At 48.7% G+C, this 21,555-nt stretch overlaps 1 protein-coding gene across 4 annotated transcripts in view; it reads left to right on the top strand.

The window, feature by feature from the left end:
- Pax5 (paired box 5) overlaps positions 1-21,555 on the top strand; it is a 187,608-nt gene that overhangs the window by 52,163 nt on the left and 113,890 nt on the right. For all 4 annotated transcript variants that reach the window (XM_031377271.1, XM_031377268.1, XM_031377269.1 and 1 more), the window contains one exon: positions 14,965-15,140. In XM_031377271.1, coding sequence (XP_031233131.1) covers positions 14,965-15,140 — 176 coding nt within the window. The remainder of the gene's footprint in view (positions 1-14,964; positions 15,141-21,555) is intronic.

Genomic DNA, 21,555 nt, shown 5'->3' with positions numbered 1-21,555 from the left:
TGCGCACGCTGTGCACACATGCTTGTTGATTGTGGAGAAAAAACTAGGAAGGAGTTAAGGGATGCACTGTGGGTGGGGACTTGCTTTCTTTTTGTGTTTGCTTTTGTTTTTCGAGACAAAGTTTCTCTGTGTAGCCCTGGCTGTCCTGTAACTTGCTCTGTAGAACAGACTGGCCTTGAACTCAGAGATCCACCAGCCTCTGACTCTCGAGTGCTAGGATTAAAGGTGAGCCATCACCGCCCAGTGGGGACTAGCTGTCTTCTGGAAGCTGGGATGTCATTTGAGCAGAGGTACCAAGAAAAACAGCAATGAGCCAAACGGATACCTGGGGAAGTTCTCGAACAGGAAGTGCAAAGGCAGAGTGTACTTGACGTAGCTGGAGAAAGCAGGGAGGAGGCCAGAGGGATTACAACAGGAAGAGTGGGAGGAGGAGGTGTCTAAGGCATGGGCAGAGGGGATGGTGCAATGGTTAAGCACTTGCTGTACAAGCAGATGGCTGGAGTTTGAATCCCTAGGACTCCAATAAATGTCAGGTGGGTGTGGCAGTTCTCTGGCCATTCCAACCACAGAAGGCAAAGACAGAGCAAATTATTAGCCAGACAGGAAAATAGGTGTGACTGAAGGACACTGTCTTAAAGAATAAGGAGGTAAAACAAGGATTCCCCATATCAAACCTATGGGCTTACATAGGCACATGCATACACATTCATGTGTTTCTACCACATACATGCTCACATATACCACACACATACACGAAGATAAGGGTGGAAGAAAAAGTAAGGACCTGCAGAGTAGAAAGGGGGGAGAGCAGCCAGGCCCTTTAAGGGCACAGCAGCTAGGAGTTGTGGGTCTTGCTGAGAGAGCCAAGGTATTAGTGGACAACAGCCAGGACCTCTGACGTGCCTACCCCTAGACAGCCATCACTTATAGAAGACAGTCCTTCCTAACTCTGGTGCCTGCCACCTCTATGGGTAGTCATTCTCCTGCCATAAGCTCTCTCGGAATAAGAAGTTCCTGCTTGCCTGAGCAGCAGAGTCTCCACACTGTGGCTACATCAGACCATAAAGGTCCTCTCCCGAGGTATCTGAGACAAACTGTGAATGCATTGATAAGATCAGGAAAGGGACTGGATCCCTGGGACAGAGATGAGGATTGGGGTAAGGGGAGGGAGGAGAAAGTCAAGATGTGATTGATGACTGGGGCTTCTGGAAGATGGGCTGTCATTTTTGTGTGGCAGAAGCACAGAATAGAGAGAGGGTGTCCTGAAGCTCTCTGTCCTACCTCCAAGCCTCAGCCCTGTGCCAGCTATAGCAATGGCTTCCCTCAGAGATGCCAACTTTAGTTACAATCCTTCCTCTATTCCCTCTGACTGCAGACAGTGGCTTTGACCAGAAACAAACCCTATTTGCGAACTGCCCTTGCCTTGGTCTCTTTGGTGCCCGTGCTGCTGCAAGACCCTCTCCCTCCAGGCAGCCAGTCCCACCCAGTAACATCCCCCTGATTTCCCAGAGCATCATTGTCTTGGTTTGTGTTTGGAAAATTAAGTGAAATGCCACAAAGAAACTGTAACTGCACAGGAGCATACTGAAAATGGAGAGTGAAGTTGTTGCTGTGGATACAGGCAGGCACTTTGGCATAAATTAGGGAACATTCTAGGGAAAGAAAGGAAGTTCTGAATGGGGGACTCAGGACAAAGCTTCTATGAAGCTACTGGGTGTCTTGGCTCTGAGTAACTCTGAGCTTGACCTGTCCCCCAAGTTTGTGGGTTGCAGACAGTCTTAGAATCCATCCTAAGTTCAAAAGTTATCAGAACAAAAGTAGAAAGATCCAAGTAGTCAGGAACAAAATGGCCATCCTGAGCTGACTTGGCAATTCTGAACGTGCCTATGGGACGGTCTCTGTGGGTCAGAAGTGCCAAGGAGTGAACTCCCTGGGGCTTTTGTCTCACCTGGCCTGGTAACACTAAGGTCTTAGGCAAGCTACCTCTGCTTCTCAGAGCCCATTTCCTCTTCATCTGCACACTGGAAGCCATAATCTGTTGCCAGGGTCTGACGTCATTGTTAGAACCAGGTAAGCACTCTGCTCAAGCATGTCTGGGGTGTAGAGATGGCTGTTTTGATCATTGTCTAACGTGCCTTTCCTCTAGGCATATATGTACTGCTTGGCTAATACAGAAATATGCTCCTGCTGAGCACAGAGTCCAAACAAGTCAACATGCTCCCGTAGGGAAGAAAGAATGGGGGTTCGGCACAGAATGAAAAGCCCTCTTGGCACTTGTGATTGCTGTCCTCCGTAAATCCACCCCTCCTGTGTGAGTGCTTGGTGGGGAAACGCACAAAAGCCTCTCGAGTTCTTTTCAGCTGGGACGGGAGATGACACACGTTGGCAGGCAGTGGCTGATCTCTGTGTATCCAAGAGAAGTCGAGCCAGTCCGAGTATATCTAACAGGTCAAGCTCTGAAATGAAGAAGCAATAAGCCAGTGAAATGGTACTATCACCGAAACATGATTGATCAATTGAATTCTATCAGAGACAGTGGACAGTGAGATTAACTCAGGCCTGATAGGTTCAATGAGTTAAAGCATGATGTTCATTTCAGCTTCATTTCACCAGTCTTTGCTTGTGAAATTGGTCAATCAATAGAGGTTGAAGATCATATATATATATATATATATCGGGGACCATCTTATGGAGAATATCATCTCAGCTGTTGGCTCCTGTCTGGGGCTGCCCGAGGCAGGTAATGGAGACAGAACAAGGATTCCATCAGCCCCATCAAAATGGTCTGGTATATTCTCCAAATGAAAAGTATTTTTGGATCTCTGATGATTTATCTTTTTTTTCCTCTCACTTTGATCTATGGCTAAACCTATACCCATCTTGGAGGAATATAGTGATTTCTCTTGAAAACATTTGTGCAATGATCAGACAGATACACTTCAACGTATGAACCTTCTTTCTACTTATATCATCTGTGGAGGGGGAAAAATAAAGACAGTAATTTAAAAACTCAAATAGGGGTAATGTGAAGATTGCAGAGTATATATGGTTTTTAAACTATTATTTATTATGTCCAGCAGGGGGATGGGAGACAGACTGTTGTGTGCAGAGGGTTGGGGGAGGGTGGGTAGGTCTGAAGAAAAGAGGGACACAGGAGTCCTTGCAGATATAATGAAAAAAAGCCTTTAACCTCCTTTGCTCCCTTGAAACAATCCCCGCTCCGTACCCAGTGAAAGTTCACTCTCTTTGGAATGTTTTCAGGGGTGGTTACCGTCCCGCTAATTATAGTGTGCATAGCTCTCTGTGAAGTGGAGGGACTGGGTACCACCAGGGCCGGTCATAGACTTGGATGATGGAGCAGAGAGAACAGACTGTTTCCTTCTGTTCTCTGAGGTCATCGTGATGTTTTTGATGCACAGAAGTGTCCCCCATTTCTTCACATCAGCACTGTCAGAGTTCTGATAATCAATTTGCACCATTTGAAGGTCAGAATGGGTTATGTTCTGGATAAGGAGTCTTGGAGCTGAGCAGGTAGTCAGCGAGGGAGGCCATGAGTAGGTTTGTGTAGTACCTCCCCATCTGCATTCGGCTCCTACCAGATCAGTAGCACGTTCATGCACCCAGCCCTCTGCACGCACTCTTCCCTCTGACAGGAATATTCTTCCTCTCCCCTGCCTCTTTTTTTGGCTAACTCTTCCCAGCTCACCTTGAGACTCAAAGTGAATTGTTTCCAAGAAGGCTTTTCCGAACCGTTCTGTCCCAGTCTGGGTAACATGGAGTGGGTTAAATTGAGTTCTGAGCACACGCTGAGACACTCTGCTTGTGTTTGGCTCCTGGGCCTTCTACTTTTGTAACGGCAGATCTCGAGCAAGGACTTTAACTTCCCCGTGCCTTGCTTTCCGGATCTCTTAAGTGAAGGCAGGAACAGACTTGCTGTCCTTGGAGGTCTGTAAGGACTCAGGGAGTCAGATGCTGGACTCCAGGGCTATGTCTGCCTCGCAGGTCCCCAGCACTTCCAGAGTATCTGCTGTCCGCATCCTCCACTTCAGAGTGGGAGTTAAGACTTAAACTCTCCAAGCTCTGGAGCAAGGGTCATGCCAGACACCCATCTGATGACCATCAGAGATGAGCTGAGAGACTTGGTGCAGGGATCAGAGACCACGTAGCCTTGGCTGGCAGCTCTATTCGAAGTTGCTATCGGGCCCCAGACAAAGCCCTTTGACATTTGGCCTCACTGTTGCCATTCCCGAGGGAGTGAGAGTTAGTCCCTTGGGTCCTTTCCACCCCTAGTGCCTCTGACTCGTTGGGTAATGCACAGCACAATCAAATTCGTTCAAGTCAAACCTGGGCGCATTTGCCAATTTTACAATTCTGTGTTTTCCTTCCCTGAGAAGAGAGATTGAGTGAAACTAATGGCTGAATTGTGCTGGTTCCAGTGGGAGTTCCCTCCGTGCTACCTCGGATTTTCTCAGTCCGTGGCCGTAGTTTGGGGAGGGATGTATAAACACAAAATTATCTGGAACCTTGGTTGAGTTCTGGGCTGACATGGGACATTTCTTGCCCTGCCAAGTTGGTCCCTAGAAAGAAGCCTGGTTCCCAAGTAGATACCCCCAAAATGGTAGCCAACTGGTTCTGATTGCCCCTGCCTGGATTCCCAGGACCTTGCCTGGCTTGGTGCCTTGTCCGTATTCACTCATCCTGACCTCAGGCGGCCCCTCCTCAGCACCCTTTAGGCTGTTAGTCTGAGCCACCCCAAGTTATCCCAATATGATCAGGCAGAGATCAGAAGCTCTGAATTAGCTGAAATAGAAAAACCACATTTCTGTTAGCAGTAGGGAGCCAGCTGCCATTCCTTTTTGGTGTGAACTCTAGCAAACCTGAAGCTCAGTTCAGTCTGTGTAGTTGGCCTTCATCTTTGGGTCAACGTTTTGTGAACTGCTTCAAATCTTAGGTAGAAATAAGCCTGCAGTCCCTGCTCTTTCTCCTTCTTCCTCCAGAATCACTGATACAATGGATGCTTCTGTGAACTCATAATAGAAGCAGGTCATTGTGGCATTTCCTTGGTACAGCCCTGTGGCTCTTCACATCTCCCTAGGTTATCCATCTAGTCAACAAGCATTGCTCAGCGTTTCCTGTGTGTGTCTGAGATAACAGCATCTTCTGATCAGCATCTCCTGTGTCTGAGATAACCACATAGGGCCTTTGCCCTCAGACACCTCATACTTTAGCAAAGAAAGCAAACAAGCGAGATCTTAGACGCAGCACCTACTGTGCACCAGGAGTTGTGCTCAGTAGTTTACACTGACTCCTATTCCGGTCTTTCAGCAGCCCCAAGTATTATGAGCATCCCATTTTGCAGATGAGAAAATTAAGAATTAGAGAGGTTAAAAAACAAACACACAAAACCTAGGCAGGACCTGGTGACACAGGCCTGGAATCTCAGCTGCCCTGCAGGCTGAGGCAGAAGGATGGCAAGTTCAAAGCCTGGCTGCAGAATGAGCTCAAGGCAGATCTGGTAATTTAGTAAGACACAGTCTTAAAATAACAGGTTAAAAGTTTCAATGGTATAAAACTTAGAAAGTATGCTCTAGGCTCTGGCTTCGATTTGAGTAGCGCTCTCTCTCCCTCCCTCTCTCTCTCTCCCTCCCTCTCTCTCTCTCCCTCCCTCTCTCTCTCCCTCCCTCTCTTTCTCTCCCTCTCCCTCCCTCCCTCTCTCTCTCTCCCTCCCCCTCTCTCTCCCTCCCCCCTCCCTCCCTTCTTCCCTCTCTCTCTTTCTCTCCCTCTTTCTCATACACTCACACATACACACTCTCTCACACACATACACACCCACACTCATTCACACTCGTGCTCACACTGGGGAGAGGGAGAAGTTGCTTAGGCACCATGAGTTTGAAAATGTGAAGTAGCCAGGCTTCCCAGGTATCCTGAAACACATCCATTTCATCCTCACACATAGTAAGAGTCCTGGAAGTGTTCTGCTGTGTATTTACTGTGCGATCTTGAGCAAGCCACTTAATCTCCCAAGTTCTCTTGACTATAAATGGAGATCTCCCTCCCTGAGACCAAACTCACAAGGGGACTGGTAAGAAATCGATTGCAGCCCATAGTTACAGCCTGTGAAAAACCCTCTAACGGGTCCAGAGGAAAGGGTGGCTAATGTAGCCTTTGCACATTCGGGTGGGTTTTGGAAAGGAGGTGGCTTTCAGGCTGAGCTGTGCTTGGTAGGGTGAAGGATTTGCCAGTCTGGGGATCAGAAGGAATGAAGCTGTTGGGGAGCAATAGTGAAGAGGTATTAGAACCCAGAGAAGAAGCCCGATGAGCACTGAGGGAGGGGTGCTGAGGCTGATCCTGATGGCTGAGGCCTTGAAGGGGGAGGCTGGGAGGGTGTTCTCACTGAAAAGGGTGGTGACTGCAGGTACCTTGATAAGCAGGTAGGGGTCATCTCGTGTGGTCCCTATAAAGCCCCAGGGTTTGTCTTGCCTGCTGCTCTCAGTTAGTGGGTGAGGGAACCAAGGGCTTCAGTCTTATGGCTCCCAGAGGATTTGGGGAAGACCTAGGGACTAATCTGTTTCTGAGCTGAATGATCACAGCCAGGTACACCCTCTCAGGTTCTGCTCTCATCTACAAAGTCAGATGGGAAGACACGCTTCACATTTGGCTCTGCTTGACACTAGGCATCACCCAGCTGTCACCAGAGGTGTGGAGAACCTGCACTTCCACCGGCACTGCCAAGCCCCTTCCTTTCCTTGCTAGGGGACAGATGCAGAGATGACTTTGCTAATGTAGCCCCAGCAAGAAACTTCAGTCCCTTCTGTCTCCTAACCCTTGGTCAAGCCTCCATGACCTTGAACCCCTTCTGCCGAAAAATTCCACAGCTGATTTTGCCCACCGCAAGGTTCTTACGCCTCCCACCCAAAACACTTTAAGATGCAGCTAAACAGGGTTGGTCTGTTTCATATATACTGCCTTTATTTATTTATTTATTTATTGTTTATTTTTGAGTCAGGGTCTCATATGTCCCAGGCTAGCTTCAAATTCGCTATGTTGCAGAGTCTGGCCTTGAATTCCTGATCCTCCTGCCTCTACTTCCCAAGTGCTGAGATTGCAGATATGGACCACCATGGCTGTCTAGATTGCTTGTAGAACTGTTTGCTGTGCTTGGAAAGATCAACTCCAGGTTTCTTGAGCTCGCTTGACCCAAGTTGGAAACATCCAGGGCCCATTAGGTTGGCTCAATCCAGGGGGCAAATGACTGGTTTGGACTTGGTTTTCTCTATCACTATTTTCATTGTGTGTTGGGGTGGGGGCAGTCCAGGAGCACAGTGGTAGCACAGTTGTAGAAGGAAGTGAAGTAGAAGGGAGCATAGTAGTTGGGGCCTGAGCAGTATTGCCAGATTGTAAAAGGCTTCAGTGAATGTGTTCCAGGGAAATAAAAGAGAGGCCTTGGCCTGAGAGGCTCAGTGATAGAGCACTACTCCAGCCTTCCTAAGGCCTTGGGCTTCATTGCCAGCAACACGCACAGACACATACCCACACACACACACACACACACACACACACACACACAGAGAGAGAGAGAGAGAAAGAGAGAGAGAGAGAGAGAAATACAGAGATACAGAGAGATAGAGAGATACAGAGAGACACAGAGAGACATATACACATACATACACGCACACATACACACACAGAGAGATAGAGAGATACAGAGAGAGATAGAGAGATACAGAGAGAGATGGGAGATACAGAGAGACACAGAGAGACACAGAGAGACATACACACATACATACACACACAGAGAGAGACAGAGAGACAGAGAGAGATAGAAAGATACAGAGAGAGTTAGAGAAAGGACCTATGGAGCTGAGGGGTTTGCAGCCCCTTAGGACGAACAACAACATGAACTAACTAGCACCCTCAGAGCTCCCAGGGTCTCAACCACCAACCAAGGACTGCACATGGAGGGGTCTGATTGTTCTGGCAGCATGTGTACAGTAGAAGTTTGCAAATTCGATCATCAATAGGAGGAGAAGACCTCTGCCCTGTGAAGGTTCTGTGCCCCAGTGTAGGGGAATGCCAGGGCCAATAAGTGGGAGAGGGTGGGGTGGCAGGCATGGGGAGGGGGGAAGCAAGAGGGGTTTGTTTTTGTTTGTTTCTTTGTTTTTTGGAGGGGAAACTGGGAAAGGAGAAATTTACATGTAAATAAAGAAAACATCTAATAAAAAATCAAAAATAAATAAATAAATAAAAGATACAGAGAGACATATACACACACACATGCACACACACACATACACACACACACAGAGAGAGAGAGAGAGAGAGAGAGAGAGAAAGACAGAGAGAGAGAGAGAGAGAGAGAGAGAGAGAGAGAGAGAGAGATTTCTTTGACAGAAACCCTCCTTACTACTTGTCCATTTACAAACAAAGCATTGACAAAGGCAATTAGATACTGGTAGTAGCGTGTATGGGGTGGCCCACAAATACAACACAGAGGGACACTAATCACTTATTATTATTTAGCAGGCAAAATCTAAGTCAGTTTTGAAGGAGATGGAAGTTAGAAGTGGAGATGTGTATGTATGTACGTATGTATGTATATTCACTTTGTTGCTGAGGCAGATCTTAGTCACTATGGAGCCCAAGCTGCACTCAAAGCTCTGATCCTCCTGCCTCGGCCTCCCAGGAGCTACGATTACAGATGTGTACCACCAAAACTTATTCTAAAGGACTCACTCATCCTCCTTAGTTTATAATGGGGACTCTGGAGCCCAGAGACAGAGAAACACTTACCCAAGCACACACAGCTAGAACCCAAGTCTGCTAGCTCTTAATGCTTTTCCTACTGGGCCTGGCCGCCCTTCTGGGGAGAAGCTGTGAAGATCAAAGAGGCTTGTCTGGGTCTGGGTATGGTCTCAGCTCTGTGGAGAAATAGAACTTCGAGAAAAGCTGAGGCTGATCCCGGGGCGCCAGCCTGGTTCCTCAGGGCTCCTTAGTGCCCAGCTGAAGCTGAGTGCCAGAGACCAGGAGGCCAAAAGGGATTTGCAGAGCCCTGTTCATTTCTATCTTTTTCCTCCCAGTGAGCATCTTCAGACATAAAATGTGTGATGATTTTCAAAGAAACAAATCAGAACCGAGCAGGAAAGAGGCAAACTCCCAGAATCCGCTATGCTTTGAGGAAAACGCAGTGGCTTTATGATCTTTTAAGACACACAAGAGACAGCTTTCCCCAGACAGATGGGAATCTCGGGCCATCTTGCTTCCTTCTGCTTTTTCGTGACCAGACCTGATCATATAAAGCTTTTAGCTTCAAAGCCGGGTTCTGAATAACATTGGCTTAACCTGGAATTTGAAGCCAGCCTTTCTTTGCTTCTCGAGAAGGGGCTTCCTGGCCCTTGCTCCCCTGAAGCTAGCTTCCAGAATGTTAATTCTACGAGCCATGGTTGACTAAGCCCAGCACTGGGTCTATTACATATTATTTGATTTGGAGAAGAAAAAAAAAGATTTAAAGATATCATGCCCCTGTATACCTTTGCACTTTTGCCAGTGTCTGTCTGTATATTTATGCATACTATCCACAGTATGGGTTTGGAGTTTCTCCCTGAATAAAATGGGTCTGAGTTTTTCTATAGCCTGCCTCCAAGACCATGGTCTCCAATTAAGTTGGTGTCTCTGAAGCACCACAGACAGTCCCTACTGCTTGCCTGGAGGGTCAGACCTGTCCTCATTATGGGAATGGTTTTCTGCTTTCATTTCTGTAACCACCACCAAACACATAATCTCTTCATGTGGCTCATACCCACAGGGCACCTACTGTGTGCAGCATTCAGAGGCAGGCTGCCATGTCCTTGCCCTCTTGGAATCAGCTGCCCTTTGCTTTAGTGCTAATCTTGGGTGATTTTTGCTCCTGGTCTGGCCTGATTAGTTTTCAGTTAATGTTGGCCTCTTCCACCGATGAGGCTCTCTAGGAAGGAAAGTGCTGTATGCTAGCCCTTGTCGACAGCTGCACCTCTGCCGTCAACACTTGCTGAGCTTGGTTGAGGGAGGGGTGACTGGGCGAGTGAGGACAGGTGAAGGGCTCCTGATGTGTGCAGACCAAGTTTGCAGAGGGAAGGTGTTGGTGGTACATTCCGTGTACAGGTACTGCTTCTAGAAGCAAGAGATGAATAGGGAATAGTTCAGGGTGAACATGAAGGCTTAAGAGCTTGCTGCAAAGACGAGGCGTGGTTAGAGCCCTAAGAATAGGACCTGGAAAAGCACTGGGGCAGGACAGAAAGCATCCTGGAAGAGGAGGTGTGTGCACTTGCATGCTGTGGCTTATGCAAATGCTATCTTCGTTGACACTTGGTCTTTAACGATGAGGATGGAGGCAGTTTAGGAAACAGGGCCTAAGACTGAGACATGAAGAGGGTTACTGTTCTTCCAGCTGCTCAGGTCTGCCTAGGGCTCCTTCAACAAGACACAAGGTTTCTGTGGCCTCGAACCTCCCTGTAGTCTTCTGTGATTTCATCCCCACCTCTCTGCTCCTTTCCTGCCCATCTTCTACTTGTGGTCCAAACACAGCTTCTCCTTGAAGCTCTTCATAACTCTGCCCAGGACCTGCGCTTTACGCTACATTGTATCCTCTGTGCCTTGTTTTTACTACATGGCTACATTGTATCCTTCTGTGCCTCGTTTTTTACCACATGGCTACATTGTATCCTCTGTGCCTTGTTTTATACAAACTGCCAGTCAGTCTGTAATCACTCATTTACTTGTTTGATCACTGAAGTGGGCTTGTCCTATCCAGAGTGCATCCCTCATCTCAGTATCCTCTCTTCTTGTTTGCTTTTTAGAAATTTCATTTGGGGACCTAAAGAGCACACAGTGGTAAAGAGCACACATTGCTCTTGAAAAGGACCCAGGTTCGATTCCCAGCACCCATGTCTACTGGCTCACAATCACTCATTACTACAGCTCCAGGAGATACAAGGGCCCAGCCTCTGTGGGCACCTACATGTATTTGCACATACCCCCACACAAACATAAATGCATAGTTGAAAGCAAAATCATTTAAAAGGCTTAATAATCTCCAGTACAGAGTAGCATTTTAAATATTTATTAAATTGAACATATAATTATATGTTTTGGAGTATCCTGTCTTTTTGTTATTGTGCATTATTTAGTTTTTTGATAGAGGATCTTGCTGGGTAGCCCAGGCTGGCATGGAACTCTCGATCTTCTTGCCTCAGCCTCCTGAGTTCTAAGATTTCATATGTAATTATGTAATCTTGACCAAGTGTCAACCAAGACAGCACTTGCATAAGCCACAGCATGCAAGTGCACACAGCTCCTCTCCCAGGACGCTTTCTGTCCTGCCTCAGTGCTTTTCCAGGCCCCATATGTCCTTACACCTAGCAATCCCAGGACTTCTCAAGGAATTGCCACTTACTTCTCTCTAAGTCACTAAGGCAGGCATGTGGATGGAGGTGCTGCGGATGAGAACAGAGAAAGAGTGATTTGTATCAGGGCTGATGCCTGCACAGGCTGATTCTTAAGCAGTTCACAGCCCCTGCTGTTAGCATCAGGGTCACCCTGGCAGCCTGAGTTCCCTTGAGTGCAGTCCATGGGACCAATACTGACTTCGAGAAAGTCATAGCTGGACAAAGCCAGTCCTTTTCCTGAGATGCTCTGCAGAGGTGGGTTCAGGTCCTAGCTAGGCTGCTTGAACCTGCACAGTATGCAGTGTTCTCATAGGATCCAAAGACCCAGTGTACATAACTTGGGTTGGCTCCATGCCCTGAGTCCTCTCTCTGTGCTGGACCCTGCTTGGTGACCAGTGAGCCTGTCTGCAGGGATCCAGAGTCAAGCCACCCTCTCTGGGCTTCCTCAGTGGAGACGAGGCTCTACCCTTCCAGGCTTCTCAGCTGAGACGGTCTGGTTGTCTGGGAAGCTTCCAGATAAGGCAGAGTTGGTCTGTCTCTGGGAGCAAGCAGTAGGACAAAGAGTAGAGACCTTGGTGGGAATTGGAAAGCTGGCTTCATTTGGAGTTTGTTGGCTGGCTAAGAGGCCAGGTGCAGGATGGGGAGTTTAGCTGAAGTAGGTAGGCAGAAAGTAGTCCCTTTAAAATTGCTATGATCTCCATGGCAGTGAGAAACTTGATGGGTGCTCTGGAGTGCAAGGTCTCTGTGGCAGAAGTGGCGGGCACAAGGTGACTGGGCAGCAAGGTTACTGAGTAGGAGCAAGCTAAGCATCTACGTGTGTGTGTGTGTGTGTGTGTTCATATGTGTGCATGCATGTAGTGCACCTAGGTATATTGGACCTGCTAGTAAGGTTCTCTGGTGTGTGCTGACCAGCACAAGTACATTACTGGGCAGCAAGCTCTCACATCTGCTGTCCTTGGTGACTGTATAGAAATGGTCTCCAAAGGATGGGCCATGATGAAAGAAGGGTTACTAGGAATGTCATCCTGTGGGCTAGATCAGGGACCTGGCTTGTTGGATGCCAGTGTACCTGCAAAAGGAGGAACATAGTTTTTATGCTGGGGACATTATTCAGAGAGACCTGATAGGCCACACCACACCTATATGGTCATTCAGGCTGTGGCCCAGCCTTGCTTTGAAATGGACAAGGGATTTGTTTTCTCAGGTAGTTTGTTAAGTCACCCTTCAAGGCCTTTCCTGTAGAACATGTGGGTGCTCTGGGCCCGTCGGTCTCCTTGGGGACCCTGCAAGGCCAGAGCTCAGGTGAACACCCAAAGCTGGTGTCTGTTCAAGTCTCAGGCTCCACAGGCAATCAGCCGGAGTGAGGCCCAGGGGTACAATATCCCAGGAGTGCAGGCTCCTGGGTTTACCCTCATTCCTTACATGGACGGGGTTTTGACATGGCAGTGACATCTAGGGCAGTGTGGCCTTCTTGTGATAAGGTCTGGGCTATGCGGCGCCTCTCAGTAGGAAAGCGGACTCTTGGTGGTACTCTCGTGGAGTCCAACAGGACAAGCAGAAGCCCCACCTGGGCCTGGTTCCCATAACCTCTCATCAGCCTGCAGGGACAACTGTCCTAGAGAACCCTGGGCAACCATGAGTCCCTGAGGCCATTTCCTCAAGGGAAATCTCCGCTCTCAAGCTTGCTTTCACCCCGACAGGTCAAACCCACACACAAACCCAAGACCCACAGTTCACCCCGTTTTCAAATTAGCAATTCATTGAATTTTCTTTGAAATATAAACACCCCCCCCCCCAGAGACAGACATGGCGAGTAGCCCATGTGGCAGGGTACTTTCTTTCTTTCTTTTTTTAGATTTATTTATTTAATGTATGTGAGTATACTGTTGCTGTCCACCAGAAGAGGGCATCAGATCCCTTTACAGATGGTTGTGAGTCGCCATGTGGTTGCTGGGAATTGAACTCAGGACCTCTGGAAGAGCAGCCAGTGCTCTTAACTGCTGAGCCATCTCTCCAGCCCTCAGATTTTTTTTTTGTTTGTTTTTGTTTTTTGTTTTTCAAGACAGAGTTTCTCTGTGCTGTTCTGGTACTCACTCTGTAGACCAGGCTGGCCTCGAACTCAGAAATCCACTTGCCTCTGCCTCCCAAGTGCTGGGATTAAAGGCTCAGATTATTTTCTTAACCTACACTTCTGAATAGGCAAAACTTTCAAGTTCTGAAACAAATTACAACTGTTTTAAACGTACCACTCATATCATGCTTGTTATATACAGTGTTCCTATTGTATTTTACTTATAGAAAATAAGACATTACACAGTATACACAGATTCTGGACATCAGCAACAACATATCAAGCCATCTTTTCTTCTCTTTTCACATAAACACTGTGAACTACTCTCACCCTGTACCTCGCTTACCCCTCCCATAACCTGGGATCAGGAAGGTTTTGCATCTTGGTTCCCTTTTCACAGCTGTATAGTTTTCCGCTGTCCAAGCAATGCCACAGTCTGATTGGTCTGTTCTCTACAGACAAACAGGTTGTTTCAAATCTTTTGTTCCCAGAACTGTGTGCATCCATTCCTTTCCATATACACAAGCCAGCTATAAAATACACTCTCAGGACTCAGTCACCCAGGAATAGTGCACTTATGGTTTTGATAGGTTTTGTCAAACCATCTAGCACAGGTGTGTGACTACCTTCCTAGAACATTGTGTTACAGACTGGTCACAATGGTGGTGACAAATGTGCAGGGTGAGGACATCAACGGGGGTGGGGGTGGGGACAGGAGGGGCACGATAACACCGGTGACTAAGCTCGCGAGTCATCCTGAGCTCAAATCCTTGGGCAAAGAAAGAGTTTCATTTCTCTAGGCCTGGAATTTTCATCTGTGAAACAAGGAAAGGAGTAATATCCTGAATTAGTTCCTTTCCTGGCTTCTGTAATGAAACTCCTCGGGGCAGGGAGCTTTATAAAGAAGCTTATCCGGCTCAGGGTTCTGGAAGTTCAAACCTGTGGCATTGGCTCAACCTTGGTAAAGATTTGTGTAAAGTGTGCACACACTTATGAGAAGGAGAAAAAGGAAGAGAAGGAGAGGAGCAGGAGAAGGAGGAGGAGGAAGCAGGAGGAGTAGACGGCAGCAGACAGGAAGCCAGAGAAAGAAAGGGGAGGGACTAATCTTGTAACCTCCTCCACTAAATCTCTGCTCTTAAAGGTTCCACCCCCTGTAAGCAATCACTGACTATCAAACGCTAACACATAAACTCTAGGGGCACAAATACAAACCCTAGCATACATATCGGGGTTCACTGTGAAAAGTAAAGGAATAGCATAGCAAAAGGGCTTTGCACAGTGCCTGGTGTGTCATTATGGGAGGCTGGCTCTGCAGTCACTAGCAGCTCCTTACCCAAAACCTTGTCAGGGGCAGGCAGCTGGGCTGGAGGCTCTGTCAGCCCCCCCTTCCCAGTCTCAGGGTGTCTAGCCTTCTCTCCTTTGGTGCCAGAATAGCCTCCACTTACCCTTTCTCTCTCATGCTCATCAAAGGTATTCAGGAGTCTCCAGTGCCAAATGGCCACTCACTTCCAGGCCGGGACTTCCTCCGGAAGCAGATGCGGGGAGACCTGTTCACACAACAGCAGCTGGAGGTGCTGGACCGCGTGTTTGAGAGACAGCACTACTCAGATATCTTCACCACCACGGAACCCATCAAGCCAGAGCAGGTATGCCCATGACTCCCACCCACCCCACTCTGCCTCAGTGCGGGCCTGAGACAGTTTGCTGGACACAGAGGCATCTGGCCTGGTGAGGGACAGCTTCCTAGCAGAGTGGGCTTTTCATTGATTTTGGCCAAGCTTGGCTGGACACAGCATCCCATAAGGCCAGAAGGACTTGCTCGGAGGCTCTGAAATATCTTGCCCTGGTAGCTGTCTCTGGCCAGCCACAGAGGCATGTGGATGTCCTGGTTGCTCTGCCACTAATGAATGGTGTGCTTTTTAGATAGGGTTGTATGTGATGACCTCTGGGTCACTTCGTGTGGTTTTGTCATCCTCTTAGTCAGGAACATGACCTAAATATATAGAATCACTCCATGGCTTGGAGCTCACTGCCATGGAGTACAGGATGATATCCCATGATGCTCGCCCTATGCTTGGCACCACAGGACTGCTTGCAGGTGTGGATAGCCCAGATGTCAGAGGGTCCTGCTCTGACAGGTAAGTCTGACACCAGCTTGTCCCAGCACCTGCGGGCCTGAAAGGAGCCTCTTGACACCAGGAATGTGAGCAAGGCCTCCCGAGCTACATCAGGGAGCCTTTCAGTCATGGTGCTCTCTGAAAAACATGGGAACTTTTACGTCATTTAGCCAGTTTGTTTTTAGATAGGGAAACTGAGGCTCATAGAGACAAAGAAACTTACCTAAGGCTGCCCAAGCAAGTATTCGCTTAGCGAACACTGACAGTTGTCTAGTGCGGGTAAGGCGCAGAACCAGACACTATGTGTCCAGCAGTGAGCAGAACCTATAGGTTTGTATAGATGAATCGCAGCTTGGTGCTGGGAGATGTCTAAGGCCCTCTGAGAACCCAAAGCAGAGACCCAGCCAGCTTGGAGACAGCCACGGTAAGGGATGTGGATGTGGAGGAATGAACCTGGCAGAGCGAACAGCAAGTGCCAAGGCCCTGAGGTGGGAGGAAGAGAGCAGGCGTGGACTGATCCAGTGTGGCTGGGATTCAGGACACAGGAGTGGGAAGTGATGCTGGAGAGTCTCCAGAGTTGAGTCTGGTCTTATGGACTGTGGGAAGATGTTGCTCATTCCTTTACAAGCTAAATGACATCTCTCTGCCAAGTGCATTGGCCATAAGCACTGGGCAAAGCCGTTTCCACTCCAGAGCCTGGGTTTGGCGGGGAAGAGTTGACATCTATCTCAAGCAGCTGCTTTCCACTCCTGAATCTTTCTGAGAGATGATAAAAGCCACATTCCATCTGAGCTGTGTGATGGTCCAGTCATGAGGGACCAAGGGCGAGGGCTTAGGGCTCTGTACCTGGCCTGGCTTCCCCATGCAAGTTTGCCAGCATCTCCATTCAGTCAGTATGAATGAAACAGATGCTGACTCTTAGCGACTGACTCCCTCTGTGTTTCATGGGAATCTCCAGAAGCCATGAAGACATGCTCCATCTTATCCACTTAAACTCCTGGGAAGATGGGCCCAAGATCAGGTGTTCACTGAGAGGCATCCCAGAGCTGTACAGACACACTCCCTCACCCACTGGGGTGCTTGCTTGTCCAACACATCTCCTGCACATAGGCAGTGGGCTCAGCACAGTGACAGGCTTGGAGGGGACAGAGGCATGAACTAGGTATTATCTCTGTCAATACCTTCACAAAATGGCATGAGGTGAACTCAGGAACCACGGACAAATGGGAAAGGTCTCTGGGTGGTGTGGAGTGCTGGCTAGGGAGGGAGGTATTAGCTCCAGAGCATGCACCGAGAGCTACAGTGTTGAGGAGGGAATGCTGCCTGGGATTCCAAGGACAGGGCCATTTGGGCTCAGGTAGAGATGAAGCCCGATGGGGAGGAGGCCTGGGCTGCAGGCTCTGGGAAGATGTGTTCTGTGGTGTCCTTCAGAATGCTGTGGCCTGGTGCAGGCTTGCCTGTGAGTTCTGAGGCAGGCCTAGCAAGGCAGGATAATGACTGACTCAGTGTTTTCTGGTTAATCTGCTTCACCTCTCTGTGGCATGCTGTAATGAGGAGAGATGGAAGGTGAGGCTGTAAGGCTGCCCCGCACACATGCAGGCACTGGACTATGAATGACATACCCTCGTGCCCTGTTCCCAATCACTATGAACAAATGACAGCTCGAGCAAGGGGCTGCTGCTGGAGGAGGCATGTGCATCGAGGGTGTGCATCCCTGAGTCCTCTCCTGCTCACTGTCCTCTGACTGACTGTTCATAGTCCCTGCCTGTGACACTTGGGACCCCCCAGAGAAGTATAGGAGGAACACTAAGAAGTGGGGCCTCTGGGCCAATGGGATAGAGACTGCTTATTTTATTCATTTGCCAGCGAGCCAAGCCCCCCGAGTGTGTGTCTGTGGCTTAGTGACCTGGCCCAGGTCTTGATGCCACTTTCACTGGATGATATGATGGGCACATAAAGAGGATCCACTGACCAAAGAACTGATTGGGGGACCCTTGATTTGAGACTTGCCTCTGTGCTGGGGAGCACCTCACTTTTTTCTGGACCTCAGATTCCTTATTTGTGTAATCATGATGGACAATGACAGCAACTGCATCCACCTAACAGCAACAGCGGGGGTGGTGGGTATCCCCACTTCACAGCAGAGGTATCCATATCTATCAGCAGGAGTATCCTCGCCTAACAGCAGACTTATCTCCATTTAGCAGCAGGGGCATCCTCACTAACAGCAGGGGTATCCCCATTTAGCAGCAGGAGTATCTCCACCTAACAGTAGGGGTATCCCTCGCTAACCGTAGGGGTATCCCTCACTAACAGCAGAGGTATCCACACCTACGCACAATAGCGTTCAGCTTTCCAAGGAGTTAGTGAAGCCCACACTGGACCTTCCTTTAAATTTCCTCTAAGCAAGCTGGGTCATATCTCTGAGCCCCTGTATATGAATCTGAGCTTTAAAACAGACTGCATACCCATTTTTAGGCCTAAGACTGTTGAGGTCACAGAGCTGGAGTCTGACCTCAGACTCTTCTCTGTCCCCAAGTTGTGTAAGATGGTGTCACAGGTCTTTGTATTTCTGGATTCAGTCCTTGGCTTGACTACGGTTCTTCCTCAGATAGTCGAATGCTTTTCAGGATGTATATTGGCCTGGACAGTCACTTTCCCAATTCCTGGGGAAAAACGTCACCAGATTAAGGTCAGGCTGGTCCTGAGGGTACTTCTGTGAACCTGTTCTGCTAAGTTCTGCCCTAAGGGTGGCCAGTTCTGACTTGGGCCATGGAGACAGTCAGAAACCCCTTTGCCTTGGTGGTTAATGAGACCCACTCTGGGGCAACGAAACACTTCCTTCTCGAAACGGTTATTGAAAAAGCAATTCTGTTTTCCCTATATGGGGAGTGGATAAAAATCAACCTAGCGGAGCAGAAGAGGGGTGTGTGGGGGGAGAAACTGCTGATATGAATGTGTATGTGTGTGTGCGTATGCACACATGTGTGCCTGTGTGTGTGTGTGTGCATATGCACACATGTGTGCCTGTGTGTGTGTGTGTGTGCGTGTGCACACATGTGTGCCTGTGTGTGTGTACGTGTGCACACATGTGTGCCCGTATATGTGCAGGCACATGTGTGTCCAGCAGGAGTCTGCTTTAGTAAAACTCAAGTTGATGCTGGCTGTCACTGTGGTGGGTGATGGCTCTGGCAGAGTGGGTCCCTCCTCCGGCCACCGAAAGGACGCAGCCGATTGCAGCCTGCTGTATTTACCCTCAGCAGACTATTAACCAACACCAGGCTATTAATCTGGCTTTTGAGCCTTCACTAAAGCCCATAAAAGCTCACAGTTGTCAAATGGAGTTCATTTTAATTTCCTTTCAATCACAGTAAATTATTCAGGTGATAAATCAGCTGGAGCAGCCTCCTGGCTGTAATAGAAACCCTAATTCCTGGCTAATTATCCAGCCCATTGCTGCCAACAGATCAATACAGGCCACAAAATGGAACAGGCCCAGGGCCCTCCCTCCCATTGGGCCAGAGACAGAGAGACAGCTGGGGAAGGGGGCCGTGCTGCTGACCTCCTAGGAAGTTCAAAGGTCATAGGGGGTTAAATCGGGAGATGGCCTGTTCCTTGTCTAACAGAAAGCCACCAGAAGCACCCCCTGCTCTCCTGAGCAGCTTTGCCCACTGTGTGGTGGACTCTTCTCTAGGTCAGCAGGTGGAGGTTTCTAAGTTTGCCTGATCCCGTGAGCATCCTGTCCCTGGGAAAGGGCTGGTTGGTTGGCATCCCCCAACAAGGCTGACCTTGTTCTCCAGGACCAGACTCCGCAGCTACCAGGAACCAGACAGAGGTCTGAGCACTGTGGGGAAAGGTGAGGCTCTGGCTTTAGGGGGTTCCTTTTTCTCCCTGGTGGATGTCTGTCCTACCATGAGGAGGTAGAGGAGGGTGAGGAGGGGTAGGAAGACCAGGGGTATGCCAGGCCAGATGAGCAGAAATGCCCTCAGGGATGTCTGGAGGCTGGGCAGATCTGGGCCTGTGGAGGTGGTAGCATTGTCTGGAGAGAGTATTGTAGGCATCTGGAACAGCATGAAGGAAGGTCTGAAGGCACACCAGCATGGAGCTGGAATATCATCTGATTGACAGGTAGTCAAGGATGGGATCCAGAGGTGGGGACACTGGATGCTGCTTTGGAATCACAAATCCCAAAGAGCCTGTGTGCTGTGGCCTGGACGATGCTCCCCAATAGGGTCTTCACTGGGACCTCTTGCCTTTTGCCTCACCCCTGCCGTGACCACTGGATCTTTCCCTGCAGCCCACTCTCACACAGGAACGGCCGTGGTTTTTTTTCCCCCCTGGTCTGTCTTTTACAGGATCTTTCACGGTCCCATGTCCCTTTGCTTGCCCATTGAAGCTCTTGCTCTGGCTAGGCCTCACCCCACCGTACTGCAAGAGATGGGTTGCTCCTATGTCAAGAGGATTGCTAAGCATGTCTCTCAGGATGGCATGTGCATGCATATGAGTATGCACCTGTGTGTGGACTCCAGGAACAGCTCAGCAAGTGCTTGGTGGCCGGTGCCATAATTACTATTACCTTCTTAATGTTCACACCCTATGCTGCTGATCACTGTTCCCCCTGCATGGAGCATCAGCCTACACCTGAATGTACCCATGCTCAACCTGGTCCTGGCCAAGCATAGTCTTGCCCATTCTTGTGAGTCAGCTATGGCCCCATAAAAACACACCCTCTTGTCTCCTGTTTGAACACAGAATTCTCAGAGTGTTAACTATTACTGTCATGTCATGGCCAGCATGTGCTCACTGATCACCTTGTGTCCTACCAGATTCAGTAAAGAGCCATACTTGACACATCTTCTGACCAGGCCATGAGAATCTCTATCACTGTTCTGTGTGAAGATCCAGGGAGATGGTACAATGTCTTAGCTAAGGGAGAACAGCAAGCCCAGAGTCAAGATCAGAAGTGAACAACCCTTGGCAAGAGGGTGGAGGAAACGTCTATGACAGGACAGAAGTGAGCAGAGGTTTCATTCCCCAGCATGAGTAAAAGGGAGTACAGCCCCCCCACACACAGATGCACACACAGATACATACACATATACACACACAGATGCACACACAGATGCATACACACATACACACACAGATGCGCACACACAGATGTACACGCACATACACAGACACACATGTACACACAGAGTTGCACACACACATACAAAGATGCACACACAGATGCACACACACATACACACAGAGTTGTGCACACACATACTGACCGATGCATATACACAGATGCACACACAGATGCACATGGACATACACAGACACATACGCACACACAGAGTTGCACACACACATACAGGCTGATGCATACACACAGATGCACACACAAAGATGCACACACACACAGATGCACACACAGATGCACACACACACAGATGCATACACACTGATGCACACGCACAGACACACAAATACACACAGATGCACACACACAGATGCACACACAGATGCACACACAGATGCACACACACACATACACACAGAGTTGTACACACACATACAGACCGATGCATACACACAGATGCACACACAGACAGATGCACACACACACACACACAGATGCACACACACACAGATGCACACACACACAGATGCACACACACAGATGCACACACACACTCACACAGATGCACACACACACACACAGATGCACACACACACACAGAATGTCTTTGAAATGAGATGGTGATGCAGAGTGCTCAGTAACTCCTTCTTTCTAGATCTTCAGAGATTCCCTAGGTACCTCTTACCTCCCCTCTTACCATTCAATTATTCTCATCTCTTTTTATTAGATATTTTCTTTATTTACATTTCAAATATTATCCCCTTTCCTGATTTCCCCTCCGAAAACCCGTTCTCCCATCCTACCCCCCCCCCCCCC

The sequence above is a fragment of the Mastomys coucha genome, unplaced genomic scaffold, assembly GCF_008632895.1.
Source record: "Mastomys coucha isolate ucsf_1 unplaced genomic scaffold, UCSF_Mcou_1 pScaffold18, whole genome shotgun sequence".
NCBI lineage: Eukaryota > Metazoa > Chordata > Mammalia > Rodentia > Muridae > Mastomys > Mastomys coucha.
This window is presented reverse-complemented; position numbering and strand designations above follow the sequence as displayed.